The 17,762-nt window shown below is 42.1% G+C and overlaps 1 protein-coding gene across 1 annotated transcript; it reads left to right on the top strand.

Annotated features, from left to right (window-relative positions):
- The first annotated feature begins 1,414 nt into the window (after positions 1-1,414).
- Positions 1,415-16,356, top strand: LMNTD1 (lamin tail domain containing 1). Its single transcript, XM_026066884.1, has 5 exons — positions 1,415-1,523; positions 5,675-5,840; positions 11,990-12,176; positions 14,701-14,820; positions 16,108-16,356. The coding sequence occupies exons 1-5, from the start codon at positions 1,415-1,417 to the stop codon at positions 16,354-16,356; spliced, it is 831 nt and encodes a 276-aa protein (XP_025922669.1).
- The last annotated feature ends 1,406 nt before the right edge of the window (positions 16,357-17,762 follow it).

The raw sequence follows: 17,762 nt of genomic DNA, 5'->3' as shown, positions 1-17,762 counted from the left end.
CCTCTGCATTTACAGGCCCATAATTAGGCACGTGCCCAAATGCTGTCTTCAGTCACACAAGTTCCTTTAAAAAGTGCATAAGAATGTAAGCTGTATCAGACTACCAGTCTTGGATCTGATAGTTACATGCCCCCATGCTTTAAATGGCCACTTAGGGCTCATTGAGCTGCAATGCCATAGCCAGTCTTATAGGGGATGCAAAGGACTGATGCCTAGAGTGGAACAGAGAAATCATGCTTCAGAGAACAACAACTCTTGCTTGGGCAGCACATGGTTGTTGGGATAGCTTCCCCACATCCTGTCTCACGAGCCAAGACTGGCCTGGGGACACCACCACGGTTCAGCTCCTCCCTTCCCTGAGCCCCTCTCGCTGTCCTTACTCTCCAGCAGCAGCTTTCAGCCATACAAAGGAAATCTGCAAGGTCCTCTGGATGACCTGAAAGGAGCCCCATAAGTATTTAACTTCAAGAGGAGGATGAAGACTTTCAGCTGARGAACTTAATATATGGGAACACAGCAAATCCTATTAGATCATGATGGAAGATGTTTGCAAACCACATGGCACTGCGGTTTAGCTGTGCTGGCAAATTGTCAGGAGCCTCTCCAACCACAGTCTTGTCGTCCTTTTAAGGAAGCAGTACACACAGTCAGCACCTGGAAGCACGTCTAGGAAAAATAAATGCAAACAAATACAAATTCCCCTGCCTGTGCTCCCAGCAGGATGGACATAAGCTAGTTTGATCCAAAAGCTGTACACCCATGTTATGATAAGCAGGTATATTAGTTAGGACATAGTGCTGTGCTGACTTGGCAAGGTGGCTTCCAGGTGGAAACTGGCTTAGGTTCATCTGGCCCAGAAAGCAAGCGCTACATGCCTGAGTCTGTCTGCTTCTGCCCATGGCAACGTGCAGAAGAGAATTAGAGTTATAGATTGCAGCCAGAAGCTGCCATTATCTGACAGCTTTGGTAGCCTAAAGGAACCCAGAGATCTCATCACAGATATGGACCTGCCCAGATGGCAGGATGTGACAAATTGTCAACCCAGTGTGTAGACATTAGATGGTGCAAGCATATTGCTCAGAACTGAGGATGGGTTTTCTGGCTGTATTGCGGTGCAGCACTACTTGGCTAGAAGGGTATCCACTTTAAAATAAGGAATAGGTTGGGATGTCATTTTCCTGGTTAACATTGATATGACTTGTCCCCATATAAGATCCTGCTCACATTTACCTATTTATTTAGTATATGCAGAGGTCAATGTGTGCTTTGGTCGTCTGTTTTAAAGATCGTTTTGATAAATTACTAAAGAGTCAGTTTTTCCTACAGAACAGGGAGGCTGTCTTCTGAGATATCAATCCCAGGCTCTATTGCTCTATACTCCACAACAGTAGATGGGTCAAGGCGCTCTTCAGACATGTCCTCTACAGATTCATCTCATCCTGCCTCTGTTTTGAGAACCACAGATGTCTCCAGTCGGGCACGATCTGCTGACCTAACTCAGGCTTTCTGGAGAAGAGCCATAGGTAAGCTTTTGGAGACTCTTGACTGGTGCGTAGTTAGGAGAGGAGAACACAGCCCTTCATATGTCCCTGTGCACACAGTATGGCAATATAACCCTGTGGCTGGAGAGGAGGCTTTGATTACGTTTCAACTAATGGAACAGAGCAGCTAACTTTCCATTTCACATCCCTCCTCTGCCTGGGACTGATCAACTGTCACTGAGCAGGAGTGTGGCAGGTGGGGCCTCAGGTGGTAGAGAATATTTCTGTTTTCTCTGGGCTAAGTGTTATTATTCCCTTGTGTTTCACTATAGTTATAGCCACAATGAGGAACCCATATATAAAAAGAATCTTATGTTTTCGTGCCTTATATTATGATAGGGTTAGCTTTCCTGTGTAGAAAAATCGGTAACTGTGCTCCACGCAGTGTTGAAATCTGGAAGAAGTTTGTAAAAAGCTGTATGTACATGTTCTGGGAGCAGTGACTGGATGAGAATAAGCTATTGAGCAGTAAGCATCCTGCTTTTCCGTGTGCCATAGTTTCTCCTGGCTATACAAACCGCAGCCGGGACTGAGAATAGCCTGAATGTTCGTAGAGAGTCTGTGCGCTCTGCCTCCCTCCCCCATGTCATTTTTCCTGATGTTGCAAGGTGGGACAGAGGGCAGCTGGTGTCATTAGCAGTCTTGCAGCACAGGATCTCTTGGTCTCCCACAGAAAGACAAGGCAAGTCAGAGAAGAAGCTGTGCTGCTGGGTGGGGATTTGTGCCCACATCCCTCTGAGGGAGTGAAGGTCATGAGAGAAGGAGGATAAAACTGTTATGTGCCTTTGTGGTGATGCTACATTTGTGAATCCTTCTAGAGCATATTTGTCCCCAAAGAATTTTAAATGCTCTTTAGCTGTATTTATGGAGACCAGAGCAATGTTGCCAGTCATATTAGGGGAGTTGCACRACATCCTGCAAAGAGAGGGATGGAACATGGCTCTTGAAACACAGTTATGACTAGAGTTTCTAGTCAGTGGGCAATTCTGATATTCTGCCATTTGTTTTAGGCCTGCCCAGTGGAAAAAAAAAAAAAGAAACACTGACATTTTGGGGGAAAACAAAAAATAAGATTTTTTTGTTATTGTGGTACATAATTATACTGGTGTATTTGTGTACCCATTTCTCTAATGACCATAATAACTTTGGAATACATGGACCAGTTTCTTCCTCCAAAATTGTCACGGGGATAGTTTCCTCAGGGATGAGGTCCTACGTGGTTTGTGAAGACTGACAGTCAGTCGGGGTGAGAGATACTGTTAGTGCTCCTAAGGAAGAAAAGGTTGATATATCCTGCCCCCCCTTCCCATTTCTTAGCCAGAGAATCCACATGATGCAGAGCTGTTGTGGGCAGGAGGATGGGAAAGGAGAATGAAGGGAAAAAGTCATTAGAAACCAGGCTTCATTAATTCAGCTGCTCATGGAACAGTGTGTTCGGAAAGGTCGAGATGTTTCATTTGACCTAAACAAATACTTTCAGTTGAAATGTTTCATTCCTGCCTATTGAACCAAATCAAAACATTTAGCTTTGGTGCAGCACTGCAATGAAGATTTTGGGAGTGAGTAGCTGCAGCTTATTCCAGCTGCACTCATGTGCCCGTGGTTGGGAGAAGGTTACATTGCTTTTCCAGAAAGTGCAATTTGGATTATCTCCAAAGTATTGATGAATTAAGATCAAATTTACCCAAGAGATTAAAATGCAGGGAAAGATCCCAATCTGATTTCTGACTGCTGTCTGATAGGAGTTTAACTCCTCCTGTCCTAAACAGCAGGCTGAAGGGGAAAAAAAAAAGGGAAAATGTGGAATTAGCCTGGTCTTCCAGGAAAAAAGAAGCTGATGTGACCTCCATCTGTGCTTGTGTGTGCATGTCTGTCCTCTCAGTTGTTTCTTAATGTACTGACCCACTTCAAACAAATTAGACCATGTTTTGTGCTCGGTTTTCCTCACACCCTCTTGTTGAAGCTCTTCTATGTACGATATGGGGTAGATACATGGTGAGCAGTGGCCTCTGCTGTTCCACCACTTTGGAGTGTGGGCTATTCACCAGCTTTGAGTCCTCTTCTGTTCCCATATGGGTGTCAGTGACCAAGGGAGCATGTTAGACAGCAGGATTTATTGACAGAGCACGTCCTTCCTCCCCACCACTGCCTGGAAATCCAGTCAACCTGCTAAGTGGAAAGCTATGATTAAAATCCTTGCCCTGATTTAGGTTGGGCGAGTTTAAATTCAGGACTTCCCCCATCTCAGGAGAGCTTTCTAACCACTCCACTATGGATTTTTGGGTATAGGTTTTCCCTTGTCAGCAGGACAGCTATGACACAGCAAAAGGTAGGGAGAGGCCAGTACTTCACTAACCAGCAGAGCAGAGCTGGTGCACCAGGGTGAACTGCTTAAGGCAGCTTAATGACTGATGGAGGTGGACTTTCCCAGAGGTCAGGGTGCCACAGGACCAGAGACTTTGTCTGCCCAAGAGATACTCTCCTGGAGGCTTCCCTTAAACAGCATTTTCCCCTGCTGAGTGCTTGAGGAACGCTACCACAGTTTAGACAGTAGTTTCCAAAGAATTAGTCACTTGATCCCACTGAATTTCAGCAGTGAAAGGGCCCCTCCTAAAGGCTCTCTAGAAGCCCCTTTTAAGGAGCCCAGATCCTAGCAACAGAAAAAGCAACCATCAATCTGATCTAAGAAACAGACTGGCTTGTTGACACATCACTGAAAAGCAGCTTCAACACAGTCTGTTCACCCTGCGGCTGCCAGTTCAGCTGCCACACTGAATGTTTAATCTGACAACAGCTCCAGCCCAGAGAAATAAACTCCAAGACTTCCAGTTCCCGGCTTATGGAGCTCGTTGCCCCTTGTGCTGTTCCTCTGCCACCAAATCCCCAAATGCCATTCTTTCATGTTTCCTGGTTCAGTTCATCCTCTACAAAATTCACACTCTGCTAAGTTGTACACCTGCTGTAGCTCTCTCTTTAGACCACTTGTGCTGTAGCATTTAGTCTCCTTATTACTCCTGTGTTGTTACATTTGGCTGCCACTCACTGTTTATTTGCCAAGGGAAGGCGAACCTGCTTCATTGTCCCAGGAGCGGAAGGGTGTTTCCCTCAGTATCCCAAGTGAAAGGATTACAAATGATGCTGGAATAGTGTCCGATGCTGTGTCACTGCCTTGCCATGAGGAAATGTACAGGTAGAAGGGACTACAGAAATTCAAACATCTTGGGTTTTGTAGTTTAAAAAAATTCATATGGAAAACTGAAACATTGTATGCCTAAGTTAGAGACAGCAGTCCCAGTGAGCTGGTGAAGCTAATCTGCATTGCAGTGATGTTCTCTGACCCAGATATTTGGTCAAATGAAGCTAGTTTATGTTCCAGTCGTTTCAGGGCCAAGATATGATGAGGGACAGATCCTCTCACAACAATTCAGGCTGCTCACTGCCCCATTGAATTTGGTTAGGATAGGCTGCCTGATGGAGTGAGTCTCTCATATGACACTCAAGGTATAACATTGAAGGAGATTGCAATTGCATGGTTTGCAAAACAGGCACTGAAAAGGATTTAGTTTCTGGGAGAGACTTTGGTGTTGGAGGTGAAAAACATTTTCTTAGTGAGGGTCAGGTTCATGCATCATGTTCCCTCTCTCTGGTTCTCCGTGTCTTTGCCAGGTTGGGGAGTTCCTTATGGTCCCTCTTGGACACATATTAGAAAAGGGGAACATAAAGGAGATTAGGGGATATTATCACATTCATTTTGTAAGTGGAAGGGAGTCTTGATATATTCATTATCAGCTCACAGCTGATGCTATGCCTTCTAACCGCACTGAAATTGCAGGATGACAATTATACCACTGATGGCATAATTTATTTTTTTTAGCTACCCAAGGTAATTCCAATGAGGTAATAAATCTATATGCCAGCAACAAAATATTCACTTTACCGGCTGTGCTCCATTTTATAGCCATTGGTTTAAAGCTTTGAAAGAATGGTTTGTTAAGCAACGCTTTGCAATTAGAAGCAAAGAGGAAATTAAATGTTCTGTTTTTGTTACCAAAAGAAAAAGGTTTTTTTCTCATAATTTGTCTTTTTGTTAATATTACATCACTCAACATCTTTGTCTTTTGCTTACTCATCAGCTCAGCCCAAAGGTCATGTTGAAATATCAAATTGGAACCCTGCTCCATCAAGAAACCTTCACCTTTCATTTGCTGACCAGAGGAAGATTGCCCAGAGCCTTGGATTCATGGACAGTCATGGAAGGATGCATTCTGTTTATGATGACTACCAAAAGTCTGCATTCAGGTACATGCAGTTTATTTTTGCAGTGAAGAGATGGCATTTCCTGCAGTATCTCCCTTAGCGGAGTAGCAAAACACAAGCAAACCCTTGATGAGCGGCTGAGTCATTATCCAGGAGAACATGGGAGAACCTCAAAGGCTTTGAAATATAAGGATCTCACTCGCTGCTTTAGGGGCAACTCTCCCCAAATTGGAATTCACCCTCAGAAAGGGTAAATCACCCTTCATCACCATGTCCCTTTCAATGTTTGCTACTATATTCTGCCCAGGGCTTCATAGATAACCTTACTTGTGGAGGCAGCCCAAAAAAGGAACTGAAAACCTGTATGTCATAGCTGGTTTGGCCTTGTCTTCAACTGGTGCCATCCAATTTTGAATCCAAGAGTAGAACTGACACTGCAAAGGACTTCAGAGGGTCCCACCACACAAGCTGCATAAAGCTATTTGAGGCAGCGCAAGGCAACTAAGGGGGTGAACTGGACTTTATATATTTTATACCAACCTAGAAATGCCATTAGAAAAAATAAAGTATTATCTCCTGGATAAGCTAGTTGTCCTAGAAAGGCATTTGCCATAGTTAATTTAGCTTTGCAGATACTAGGGGTGGGAAAGACCTATCAGAATAGATCCTCAGCTGGAGTAACTATTTTAGCTCTGCCTCCTTCACAGAAATGAGGACAATTGACAACTCCAGTTTAAAGGCTAGCCCCAGTGTGGACACTGTCTCCTACAGACTATTTGCTACCGCATTGTTCAGTGGACAGGGCTGCACAAGGCTATTGCTAAGATATCTCTCAGAATATTCAACTTTTATAATGCTTTTTCACTGGCGGTACCTCGGCCTCATAATGCTTTCCTTTTTTGGGATTTTCAGCCATATTCATTCTGATATCACATGTCTCTATTCCCTTTGTGATTATCTAATTAAGACAAGTATTTTATCTTTTTTAATCCTTTTTGCACAAATTAGCCCCCGGATCCCTCATCATTTTTTATACCCCTCTATGATTCCTTCCTAATTGTCAATAATTTTTTGGTAATGAAGTGTCCTAAAATGAACTCAATATGTTTTATTCTGGTCTCATGCCAGCCTAAATCCAGCATTTCTAGTAGTGTAGTACTTCAAAACAAAACAAAATGAAGCATCATGGATGAGATGACCTTTTTGGTGCCTCAGGCCAAGAAGTGAGGAGTGGGTGAACTCTGTATTGCCTGTATTAGAAGTGGGAGAATTCTGTTCATCCGCATCTGTTCCTGACATGAGGAGGATTTAGGAGGAATTTTCTTACAGTTAGTGAAGCCACACTGGTGCATGTGAAAATCAGGATCAGTTTTCCAAGTTTCCCCTCTCCACAGCTGTACAAAGGGAATCTTCCACTCTCTGTGCTCCCTGCTTAGCACGGAGGGTGCCATAAAACTGTAAGAGCCTTTTTTCTTCTGTCACACTGCAAATGCATCATTGACTAGGCATCCTAGCCTTCTTTCAGCGTTATTGCTCTCCGTACTTTTCTCTCCCAGTGAATGTTATTTCCCCACTGATAAATTAGTTTACCATTTTCCAAGAGCTGCATCTCACTTATTTCCTGCTCATATTTCTAAGCTATCCAGGACTCTTTGTACTATTTCTCTTGTCCTCATCTGTGTTCCCCTGCCCTCTCCTCTCGACTTAATGTTATCTACATATTTTGTTAACCAGCTGTTTTATTGCCCTTTCCGCATTACAAGTGGATATGCTCCATGAAATGAGAGCTACCTCAAGTCCCACTAGGTAACATATGAGACCCAAGCCCCTTGTCTATTATTATTCCTTCTTTGCAGTCCTTCAGATAGTTCCTGTGACTGTATTTATATCTAAGCCAATGAGAGATAACATTTTGAGAGGCACTTTATCAAATGCTTTTCTGAGTCCCAGCTCTTTGACGCCTGCTGCTCTCCCTGCCTCATTCATTTTGTAATTCTGTCAATTTTATATGCATTTCTCTCACAGACTTAGTCCTTGTAAACCCACAGTGCTTCATGCATATGTTTCCTTAATGAGACCTACGTAATTCTCAGGACATTATAGGGAGAGCCATAAGAAAAGACACCTTTGAAAGCCAGCAAGAAAACTCCTGTTATGTTCAGAGTTCTACAGCTATTTCCAAATAATGAGATACGCTGTACTATTTGGCTGAGTTTGGGGAGAAAAACTCTAGATAAACACTAAGAGATAAAAGATATTACCTTTCTCTTTATGCATTTCCTTGTATTGTGTGAACTATCTTCCAGGGGGGATTGAGACACATCTTGTCTCACACAGAAAGCAAGAAAAATCATTAGCTCTGCTAATTGTTGAAGATAAAGAGTAAAAGGCGATGACAGTTTGCTTTGTTTGTGGTTAAATTTGTTAAATGCACAAATTAGGCAATTCTTTTTATTCTCATTTGATTTATTACTATTATGGTATTCAGCAATGCCAGAACACTAGCACCCCTTTTTACTTCACTCACTTTGAATTTAAAGTGCACCTTTCCTTGGTATAGAACTTAAAGAAATAAAATTGCATTGTAATACACAATACCCAATCTTTTAATTTGATATTGCATTATACAACAGCTTTTGAGTTAGTGTGAAGATATAGTGTGAACACACAGTTTAGTAATAGCTCTATACTATTGATGATTAGTATATCTGGATCTAATCTGTAGTGAAGCCACGGTGAAACTATACACAAACTTAGTAGAAATACATGGGTTTGACCAGCTAGGATATTTTGATGATGTTTGTAATCAACTTTAATTTGCAACCCTTTGCCATTGAGAATGATTTGTGAAAATGCTTAAAGTGCTTTGATGGTTATATGTTTAATTAGAATGTTAGTAATGGCTACTGAGAAATGGGAGTTGAGGCCAGGTTTTGCATCAGGTTTTTCAGCTATTAATTGTATGCAGCGAGGGTGATAGTATTGTCACATGTGTCCTGGCACTAATGTTTAGAGACAGCCACTGTGTGTTTCATGTGAATGTTGCACTAACTCTTTCTCTAGCTTTTGCACCTGAGCAGTGTTAAAGCACTATATTTTTGGAGTGACTGTTTTGCAGAAGATAAGAAAAGGAGACAGTGATACCTGAAGTTTTGTTTGCGGGTACTGAAAATCATCAATATCTATTTTGTAACTAAGTGCATATGATACACCCTCACTAAGGATGAGTTAGGTCAAAGCCCTGATCTGTAAAGCACTCTGGATCTCGGCTGAACCTTGGCTTTTCAGGTCTACAACTACTAGGTATGCAACATTTTGCAGCCTTCAGCAAATATGGATCTGTACCTTCTCCCAGGACTTTTCCTGTCCTCTCCCTCTGCTGTAGTCAAATCTGTTGGCATACAACTAAATAGGCTTGTGCTCCTGGAGGCAAGCCTTTCCCAACACAGTAATTGTATCAATTTATAACTTTACTAAAGASATATGCACTTAGAAAACATCAGTTCTTGGCATGTTTTATAGTTAAAATGCTGTGTTGCTACCTCCACCAGTGCAGAGAGGACCAGTTCAAATGGCATCCTAATGGCAGGTCACAGGTATATGGCTGATGCACCCTGTGCTGCCAAGGGCACTGACATTTTCTCTGCCCTGTGGCAACATGCAGCTTTGTGTACATTATTCAAAGTTATGGAGACTGTTCCAACACAGAATATTAGCACGTAGCAGAAGAAAGCACAGCATCAATGCACACTGACCTCTCCTCCATGCACTTCAGCACTTTAGCTCCTGTCTCCCAGGAGCTGGTCCAGTATTTTGAAACATAAACTAACTTGCTAAAAAGAGCTTCGAAGCCTTCAGTTAACATCTCCTTAGAGAGGTTATTCCCTCATTTAAACTCACAAAAGTCTATTGCCATCCAGTGACTGGCTGGCTGTGCAAATCCTTAAAAGTCCTAGATGTTTCACTTTTTCCCCTGCAACCTCCCTCTTCAACAGCTTCCAATTCCAAATTCCCATGTCCTATCACCTGCTCCTTTGTCAATCCCCTGCACTGTATCAAAAACCTGTCAGCTCTGTTTTATATTCCCAAGTCTCCCTGGCTTCATTAAGGTCAAACTGAAGTCTTGTTTAGGGAAAGTCAGGCTTAAACGCTTACTACCCTAGACCCTCATGATTCACTCTGTTATCAGCTAGGATCCTGCTACTTACAAAGTTGCATTATAAAAATGGCCTTTTATGATCATTTTAAGAGGTTCCTCTCCCTGTCTTCTTTTCCCTCTCCTCTTCCTACATACATTTTGGCACCCAAGACTTTTCCTTTGCACAAGCTTTCTCATTCTTCTGACAGATGGAGAGAAATAGGAGAACAATCTAGGCAAATTTCAGAACCATCAGCATGACCTTTGCCCACTACACAGTTTAAAAGGCTTCTCCCACTGTCATAACTGGGTCTACACCCATTGAGAGGGCAAAAATGACAGGGTTTTCTTTTTGTTGCTGTTGTTTGGTTTTTAGAGCACCAAGCCCAGTGGACTGCTAGACCATTGCTGGAGCTCAGGGGCTGTAGTTCTGCAACAGTGGATTTGAGAGGCAGCATTTTCCACTTGCTTTGCCCATGTGTAAATGATGACTAACACTCCAGGGATAGTACAGGATCATTCTCTGCATCAGCATTTTGAAAAGCTTCGGGCACAGTTTGCTATCCCTTCAGTTGTATTGGTACAGTGGTTTGCAGAGCCTGCTGAAAAGACTCAGCTTAAAATAATGTTCCCCAAACTCTTCAACACCGGGTTATTTCAGTGATGCAGCATAAAGTGTGGTCCCACAAGCAGAGAGGAAGGGAGAAAGGTGGCAAACTGGTGGCTGGGTGAAAGGAAGCAGCCAGAAGAGGGAGGAGCGTGTGAATGTGAGGAACAACTTCTTCACCTGACTTTGCTGCCAAAAGCCTGCCCAAGGCATTACCTCTCTGCAAAGCTGTCTCCAGGTCTCTCCCTGCTGAAGTGCAAATGGACCAGGATGTGACCAGGGGGAATGCTCTGGAGTTCCCAAAGTTTGCAAGAGAGGAGAGGAGGGGCAGCAAAGTCAGAGACTAGCTCAGCATGTCTTCTCTGCCCGGGGAGGGAACAGGTCTCCCCTGACTCGGCTTTCAAATTCATCAGTGCCCAAGGCAGCCTGGAGGCAGCCCGGCTGTCATGAGCAAGCATGACTCACTGCTCCACCACTGCATAGCTGAATTATTTGGGAGGGGTGGGCAGTATTTGTCAGGCTGTCGATTAGTATTTTGCTACGTTAAGCAAACACATTGGCTGTCTGGGCTATTGGGTCAACCTTTTCTATAGACACAGACATACATGACTTAAACTTACTGGAACAAGACAAATGTGGCAAGGGCAAAACCATTACACACGCAGAAGACAAAGACACTGCACCAGTGCTAGATAATTAAATTAATCACAATGAATGCTGCATGGAAAGTTGAATGATTCTTAGACTTCATTCACAACATGTCTAATAAGACCTGTGATGAGTATTACAGTCTGGGACTGAGTGTTTTAAAGTGCTCTCTTGACACGTATGTTACTTAAAGGAACAGTCAAGTGATGAATCTCTTTTCCAGCGCTCGGGAGAGATTGTGTGTTCCCCTGCTCACGCAAGAAGTCCCTGATCTTACTGCAGATACCTAGTGGACCCTGCTTTGCTATCATTCTGAAAGAAAGGAGAGATGAAATTTGCTTCTTGTAACATGGAGTCTTTCTGAGTTAATAATAAGGAGTTAATAATAAAGATTTGTCTTTCTCCAGTAAGGAAAAAAGAATGAGAGGCAGGAGGATAAAGGCTGACTGATGGAAGGAACAGCCTTAGAGGTTGTGTCCTATATAGATTTAGACAAAAGCAAATGCAAATGGTATAATGGTGACTTTTTGCCCCACAAGAAATCTTTTAATTTCTGATGGTAATGGATGCTCCCTAAGTGTGGAAGATAAATAGGACATACTAATTTTAATGCAAATGGATTTTTTAGAAGAAAGCCACTGTATGAAAGGTAAAATGACAGTGCTGTAAACATTCTGCCTATGGTACATTTACTTGCCGTTAATTACTGACACCTAGGCAAGTGGTTATAAGGAAATACATGTGTTTTTTCAATTAGGCAGTGCTTTCAAACTTTTGCATCTACTTCTGTTCTTTCAGTGCTGTAGGAAACTTGAAAATTGCTGAAGTTCATTCAGGTGGTCTTTTTGTGAAGATCCTGAACTGTGCCCCTGAAAAAGAGGAGAGCATTGGGGACTATCTCCTGATGCAGAACATCCAAGGTCAACCAGTGGCGGTATTCCGGTTTCCCCCAAAAATCAGGATGGTGGCTGGCTCTGCTGTGACAGTAAGTGTGTGTGTGTGGGGGGGGGGGCTGAATGCCTTGCCATAATCCCTTTTCTCAGCCTCTGCCTGGCAAATTAGGGCTACACTCTTAGCCTGATGGTATAGAATTGAGTTTATGGTTTCATATGTTCAGAAGGATTAACACTCACAAATCATGATGAATCCAAAAGAAGCTGCTAGTGCCCACCAGCAGTACAGGCCTGGCATTTTCATGAAATGTTCACCATTTTGTGTTGCCTAGCAGTGGAAAGATATCCTGGAAAGCCCTTGTTTGATACCTTCCTGTTCCCAACCACTGCTCGCATAGAATCTCTCCATGCTGTCAGATTATTTTCAGTCATGACAGTTTTTGCCAACAGTGGGTGTGGACTGAAACCTTGGATCAGACATCCACAAATAATAGAATTGAAAAACAAATTGCATTTGCAACTAATGCCATGCATCCCACATGCCATTAATATGGTTCTGTGTATAGTCTGAGAGGTAGCTGTAGCAAGGTCTCATCTGAAATAAAGGGTCATGGTACTTTCCAGCCTGTGCACACCATCTGGGGACAGCTGTGATTTAGCAGAGAAAGGCATAAACCGGTGTCCTGGCAATGGGGTTTGTTCCTGGCTTTGCCTTGGACAACTTTAAGCAAATAGTAACTCTCTATGCTTTAGTTTCCCACTCTGAAAAAAAATAAAGATAATGATGTGCTCTCCTTTGATTTTGTGTCAGAACTATATGTTAAAAATCAAGTACATGGGTTGCTGATTTTCAGAAATGGCTTCCCCTCCAAGGAGTCCAGATGTACCTTTTTGCCAGCTTGAATGAGTGATAGAGAGGTAGATAGGATCTGAGATGCCAAGAGTCGGATGACTTCATCATAACCCAGAAAAGCTTTAAGTAGAAAACAACACAAATATGCATTTGACGTCCCTGGTAATGAAAAAAGCTTGGACGTGAACTAAACGTGACCAAGGCTCAGTCATAAGTGTAGCTGAAGAACGTCTGCCTGGGTGGGCAGCCAGCTTCCAGCAGCCTCTGGGACGAAAATACCAAGCACCGTACCCACTCTTGGACAAGACACAGCCTTTGCTGCACTGGGTAAAGGTGCTGGCTGCTTGGCTGGCTGCAAAACACCTTGCAGAGCTCCCCAGAAACGGTCTTCTCTTAGTTGGCTTTTATGCTCCAACCATCAAAAAAAAAAATTGGACTCACTTTCCCCAGCTCTTTCTGAAGTGCTCTGATCACTGCTGAAGGCATCTACAAGGTTGCCATTCCCCTTATCATTAAAGGGCTTTTGGGTGAACAACTGACTGACATAGGAGGTCCATCAGAGCTGCTGTTTCAGCAAATGCAAGCAGGAAATTTCTGCTGGTTTATTAATTTCAAATGGCTGTATTCAGCCTGCCTACTCTTGCATCTAAAGTTCATGTACAGTAGTGTTTGTGTCTGTGTCAGACAGACAGTTATGTAGGACTTCCAGATCCCAGCTCCCTGTGAGAACAACAGATGAATCAAGGCAAAACAGTCAAGTTAGACGCCAGAGTAGATGGTTGGAGTATGGCCCGAAGCCTCTTTTACCACCAGGACTTGTTTCCTTTTTTGAGATGAAAATTGAGGCCCTGCAGAATAAAATGAGGAAAAATCCATGTTCATCAGCCAAGTTCACCATTGCCCTGTGTGACCCCTCTTGTGAGACTGCTGGAAATGCAAGCTGGCAGGAGCCCAGAAAAGCCACAGTCGCTGCTGTCTTCTGATGTAAATCTGAAAAAGCCACAAATACACCTTGGCAGAGAGCCGTATGGTGAGCACTTTTAGAAGAGAGCACTTATTTTTTTCAAGACACTTCTTTAAAATTGAATGAGAATTGTTTTGGATTCCAGGAAATGGTTAAAGATATTTTCTCACAGATGGCAAATGCCAAATCCTTTAGGAACACTGTTTGCAAAAGTGTGTTGTGACTGTCTTATGCAAGAGAAGTGTTTTCATAATCGGTCCTTTTGCTACTGTGTTGGTGATAAAGGTCACAAATAATTGTGTTAAGTTTATAAAGGACATCATTGTCAAATCTTTTGTATAAAGACAAAAGTACAAAAATTTTCTAGTCCCCAGCTGAGACAGCTTCTCCCTGAGTAGAGGGAATCCAGAATCAAGCAGGGACCGGAATTTTAAAGCTGATATCACAGATCTCTTCAAAAGCCCCTAGTAATTCAGAAAATAAAAGAAACTGCTTATTTTTAATCTTACTCTCAGCAAGCTGGGCCAAAAAGCCCTGGACCTACTATCACTCCTTGAAAAATGTGCCTTTGCTAATCTCTGTTAATCCACAGGAGAGGTACTTGAAAATAATCAATATAACTAAGCAGCAAGTCTTGAAATACAATTCTCTCAGCTTTGATTTCACAGATAAAATGGTGAACAGTGTTACAGAAATCAAAAAGGAAAAGGAAAACATGATGCTTTTATTGAGTCCATGTATTAAATAAATATCCAGGAGCCATTTTGTCTTTAATCTGATGGCTACTTGATCTTTGCAGGTTTGGGCAGCAGATGCTAAAGTGTTTCACAAACCTCCCTCAGATTTTCTATGGAAGGACCTGAAGAGATTTAGGACTGGCCTCAGTTGTGCTACCATTCTTTGTGAACCTAATGGTCAAGTGAGTGCCCTGGACAAAATCACTACATTTCTTCACCCAGACAGCTATCTCTGGACTTGCTTCAAAGATTTAGGATCATATTGTTAAACTCCTTGTATAATCAAGCCCAGGCAAACCAAATAGAGCAAAGTTGTGATCTCTGTTAGCTTTGCTTAAGTTTGGATGCTAATTTTTAGGATCTGAAGGACTGAAGAAAATCAGTAGGCTGATGAAAAACTTGTTGAACAAAGGGCTAGTATCCACACCACTGTTAAAGCATAGGCCCCACAAGCACAAGTTACCAGCTTATCTTCTTCCACTGTGCTTCAGCCATGAAAGGTCCAGCTATACCCCTGGCTATTCAGTCCAGGGCTGCCCATTAGTAACTGCCATCAGCTTGGCTACTGTAATTTTTAATTTTTAGGCAAACTTTTGTTTTCTTGGGAGCGAGAACATGCCCAAGATCATTTTTTACCTTGTACCTGACCAGTGGCAACTACAGTTTTGGTCATTTTCAACCAAGCTTGAACCAGTAACTGTAAGTAAAAGATTTGTGATTTTCATAAACAATGCAAGTTCTGCAGCTTCCCTAAAGTAGCATAATTTACTCGCTACAAACTGCTAAGTGAATGTTGACTTTTAATCTTGCCTTTTCACATTACCTCCTCTTTTTGCTCCATTTGGCCATACTTGCTATTATGTTGGTGCCAGGGAGTCAGAAGCTGGAAGGGAACCTGAGACTTGACTAACTCTGCCTGGATGGTTCCTGGCAGATGTTTGCCTGGATGGTTCTGAAGGACCCTCAGTTATGGAGACTGCACCATGTCCCTCAGCAATCTGCTTTAATGCTTCACTTTTCGTATGGCTAGAAAAGCTTTCCTAGAACCTAAACTGAATTTTTGTTGCCTCTGTTTAATCCATTCCTTCCTGTCCTACCCACTGTGGACATGGAGAACAGATTGTTCTTTCTTTCTTCAGCAGCCTTTGACATACTTGCAGAGTTGTCGTATCCCCTTTTGTTTTCTTCTTTCTCTGTTGCACGTAATTCAAGCAGTGATGCTTCAAAGCTCTTACATGATGAATCTACCCCAAATACATTTGAAGTTTGGAAATGGATTTTAAAAACCAAAGAAAAAAGCTGGAATTTGGTGGATGCCATTAGTATTTATCTTTCCAATGATAGATGACTCAGAAATACCTTGGAGCACCTACCCTTTCAGTCCTTCCTGGTTTGTCTACAATAAGCAATTATCTTGATGAGAAAATGCAAAATATAATTAACCAATGACATGTATGTTGCTTTTTCAGGCTGTTGCTTGGTATACTCCTCTCCACTGCAGCAGAAGGCAGGGATGGGTGGCAAGAGAAGAAAGGGAAAACTTAGAGAACATCATTAAACCATCTTCCTCAACAACAAAGCAGAAAGAGGGATGGGAAAAGGAACAGGAACCTACAATGACTGACACAGAGTGGAAAAGGGCTGACCCAGGGCAAACAAGAAAAAAAAGTCGAAGCTTCATTAAAAGGTATCCAACCTTCACTGAGTGTACTCTGTAATTACAGCATTGTGCCAGCCTGGCTCTGTAAGTGAATGCTTTGAAATGAGCATCTTGGTAGGCAATTTTTGAAAAGTTTTGGACTTCTGAAAATGTGAATTAACCTTTATCTTCAAACAGGAATCTAACCCAAAACTCCTTATAGGATTCGTGCCAGAGTCCGTTCATTTTCAGTCAAGACTAAGTGGAAAGTAAAATTCAAGTAAAATTCTTCTTAAAATGTGACTTTATCACTGCATATTATTCACCCATTGAACCCCATGTGCATGGAAGTCACCATTCAGAATCCACATCTTGGAAAGTTTTCAGCCAAAAAATATCAATGTTCACAGAACTCTTTACCTTCATCTTCAGAAATACAGGCCTGAACTCAGTCTTCTCTCAGTCCATTACACTTTAGACTGGGCTAGTGTTTGATAGTCAGTGCTTTCTAAATTGCTTCAAAACTGTCTTCTAACATTTGTATCAAACTTGGAATTGACAGCACTGTGAAAAACAATATGGTTCATTGGACTGGCTGTGGACTTAGGCTGGGCACCCCGGTCTCAGTCAGGAAACATCGAGCAGAGTCATAGACTATTTTGAGTAAGGAAAGCAATACCGGTAGCTTTTTCTGTGTTCCCCAGAATTTGGGTTCCAGAGGTTCTTGAACCACATTCATGACAGAAAAACATGTGCAGAGAAGTTGAAGTATTTCAAAAACAAGGGATTAGCCTATCTGGATATATTTCCACAAAGAAAAGTTGGTGACTCTTCCTGTGTTTGGGCTAATTGTTCTTCTCTAAATTTCTTCTCCAGACTATGGCTGGAGAGGTTCAGAAAATGAGCATTTTTCAGCATAGTTTAAACTGGCTGTTCTTCATAAGAATTGTCCTTGAAAATGGCTGAATCAGTTTTACTCAAACTCTTCAAAGAAACTAAATCAGAGGCAGGAAGAAATTATGTGGAAATTCAGTGCAAAGAGTTCAAATCTGGCAGAATTATAAACAATGGAAAATGGAAAATTATAATGTGATGTGTCAAACAATATAGAAGTTGCAATTCTTCCACCTACAACCAAGGGCAGAGTATGTCAAAAATATGTATGCTGTTTATTATGTATATTGCATAGATTTAGTTTATGTGTGCAGTGAACACAGTAAATCTATGCAAAATACAGTAATAAACATGATAATACAATACAATAAATAATGCAATAATAAATACAGTATGCATATTTTATATGTCCTTTGCACATTATATGCCTGTGCAAAATGTGTGAAATCCACACAATAAACTTAACTGATTTTCTGTTTACAGGGAAGAAAAGACCTCTGCATCCCTGTTCCTTAATCAGAGTGCTTGGTGCCAAAGTCCAGACACTCCCACACACCCTCACTTTTCTCTGGTTAGACCATTAACCATGGG

Source organism: Apteryx rowi, unplaced genomic scaffold, assembly GCF_003343035.1.
Source record: "Apteryx rowi isolate R43461 unplaced genomic scaffold, aptRow1 scaffold_25, whole genome shotgun sequence".
NCBI lineage: Eukaryota > Metazoa > Chordata > Aves > Apterygiformes > Apterygidae > Apteryx > Apteryx rowi.
This window is presented reverse-complemented; position numbering and strand designations above follow the sequence as displayed.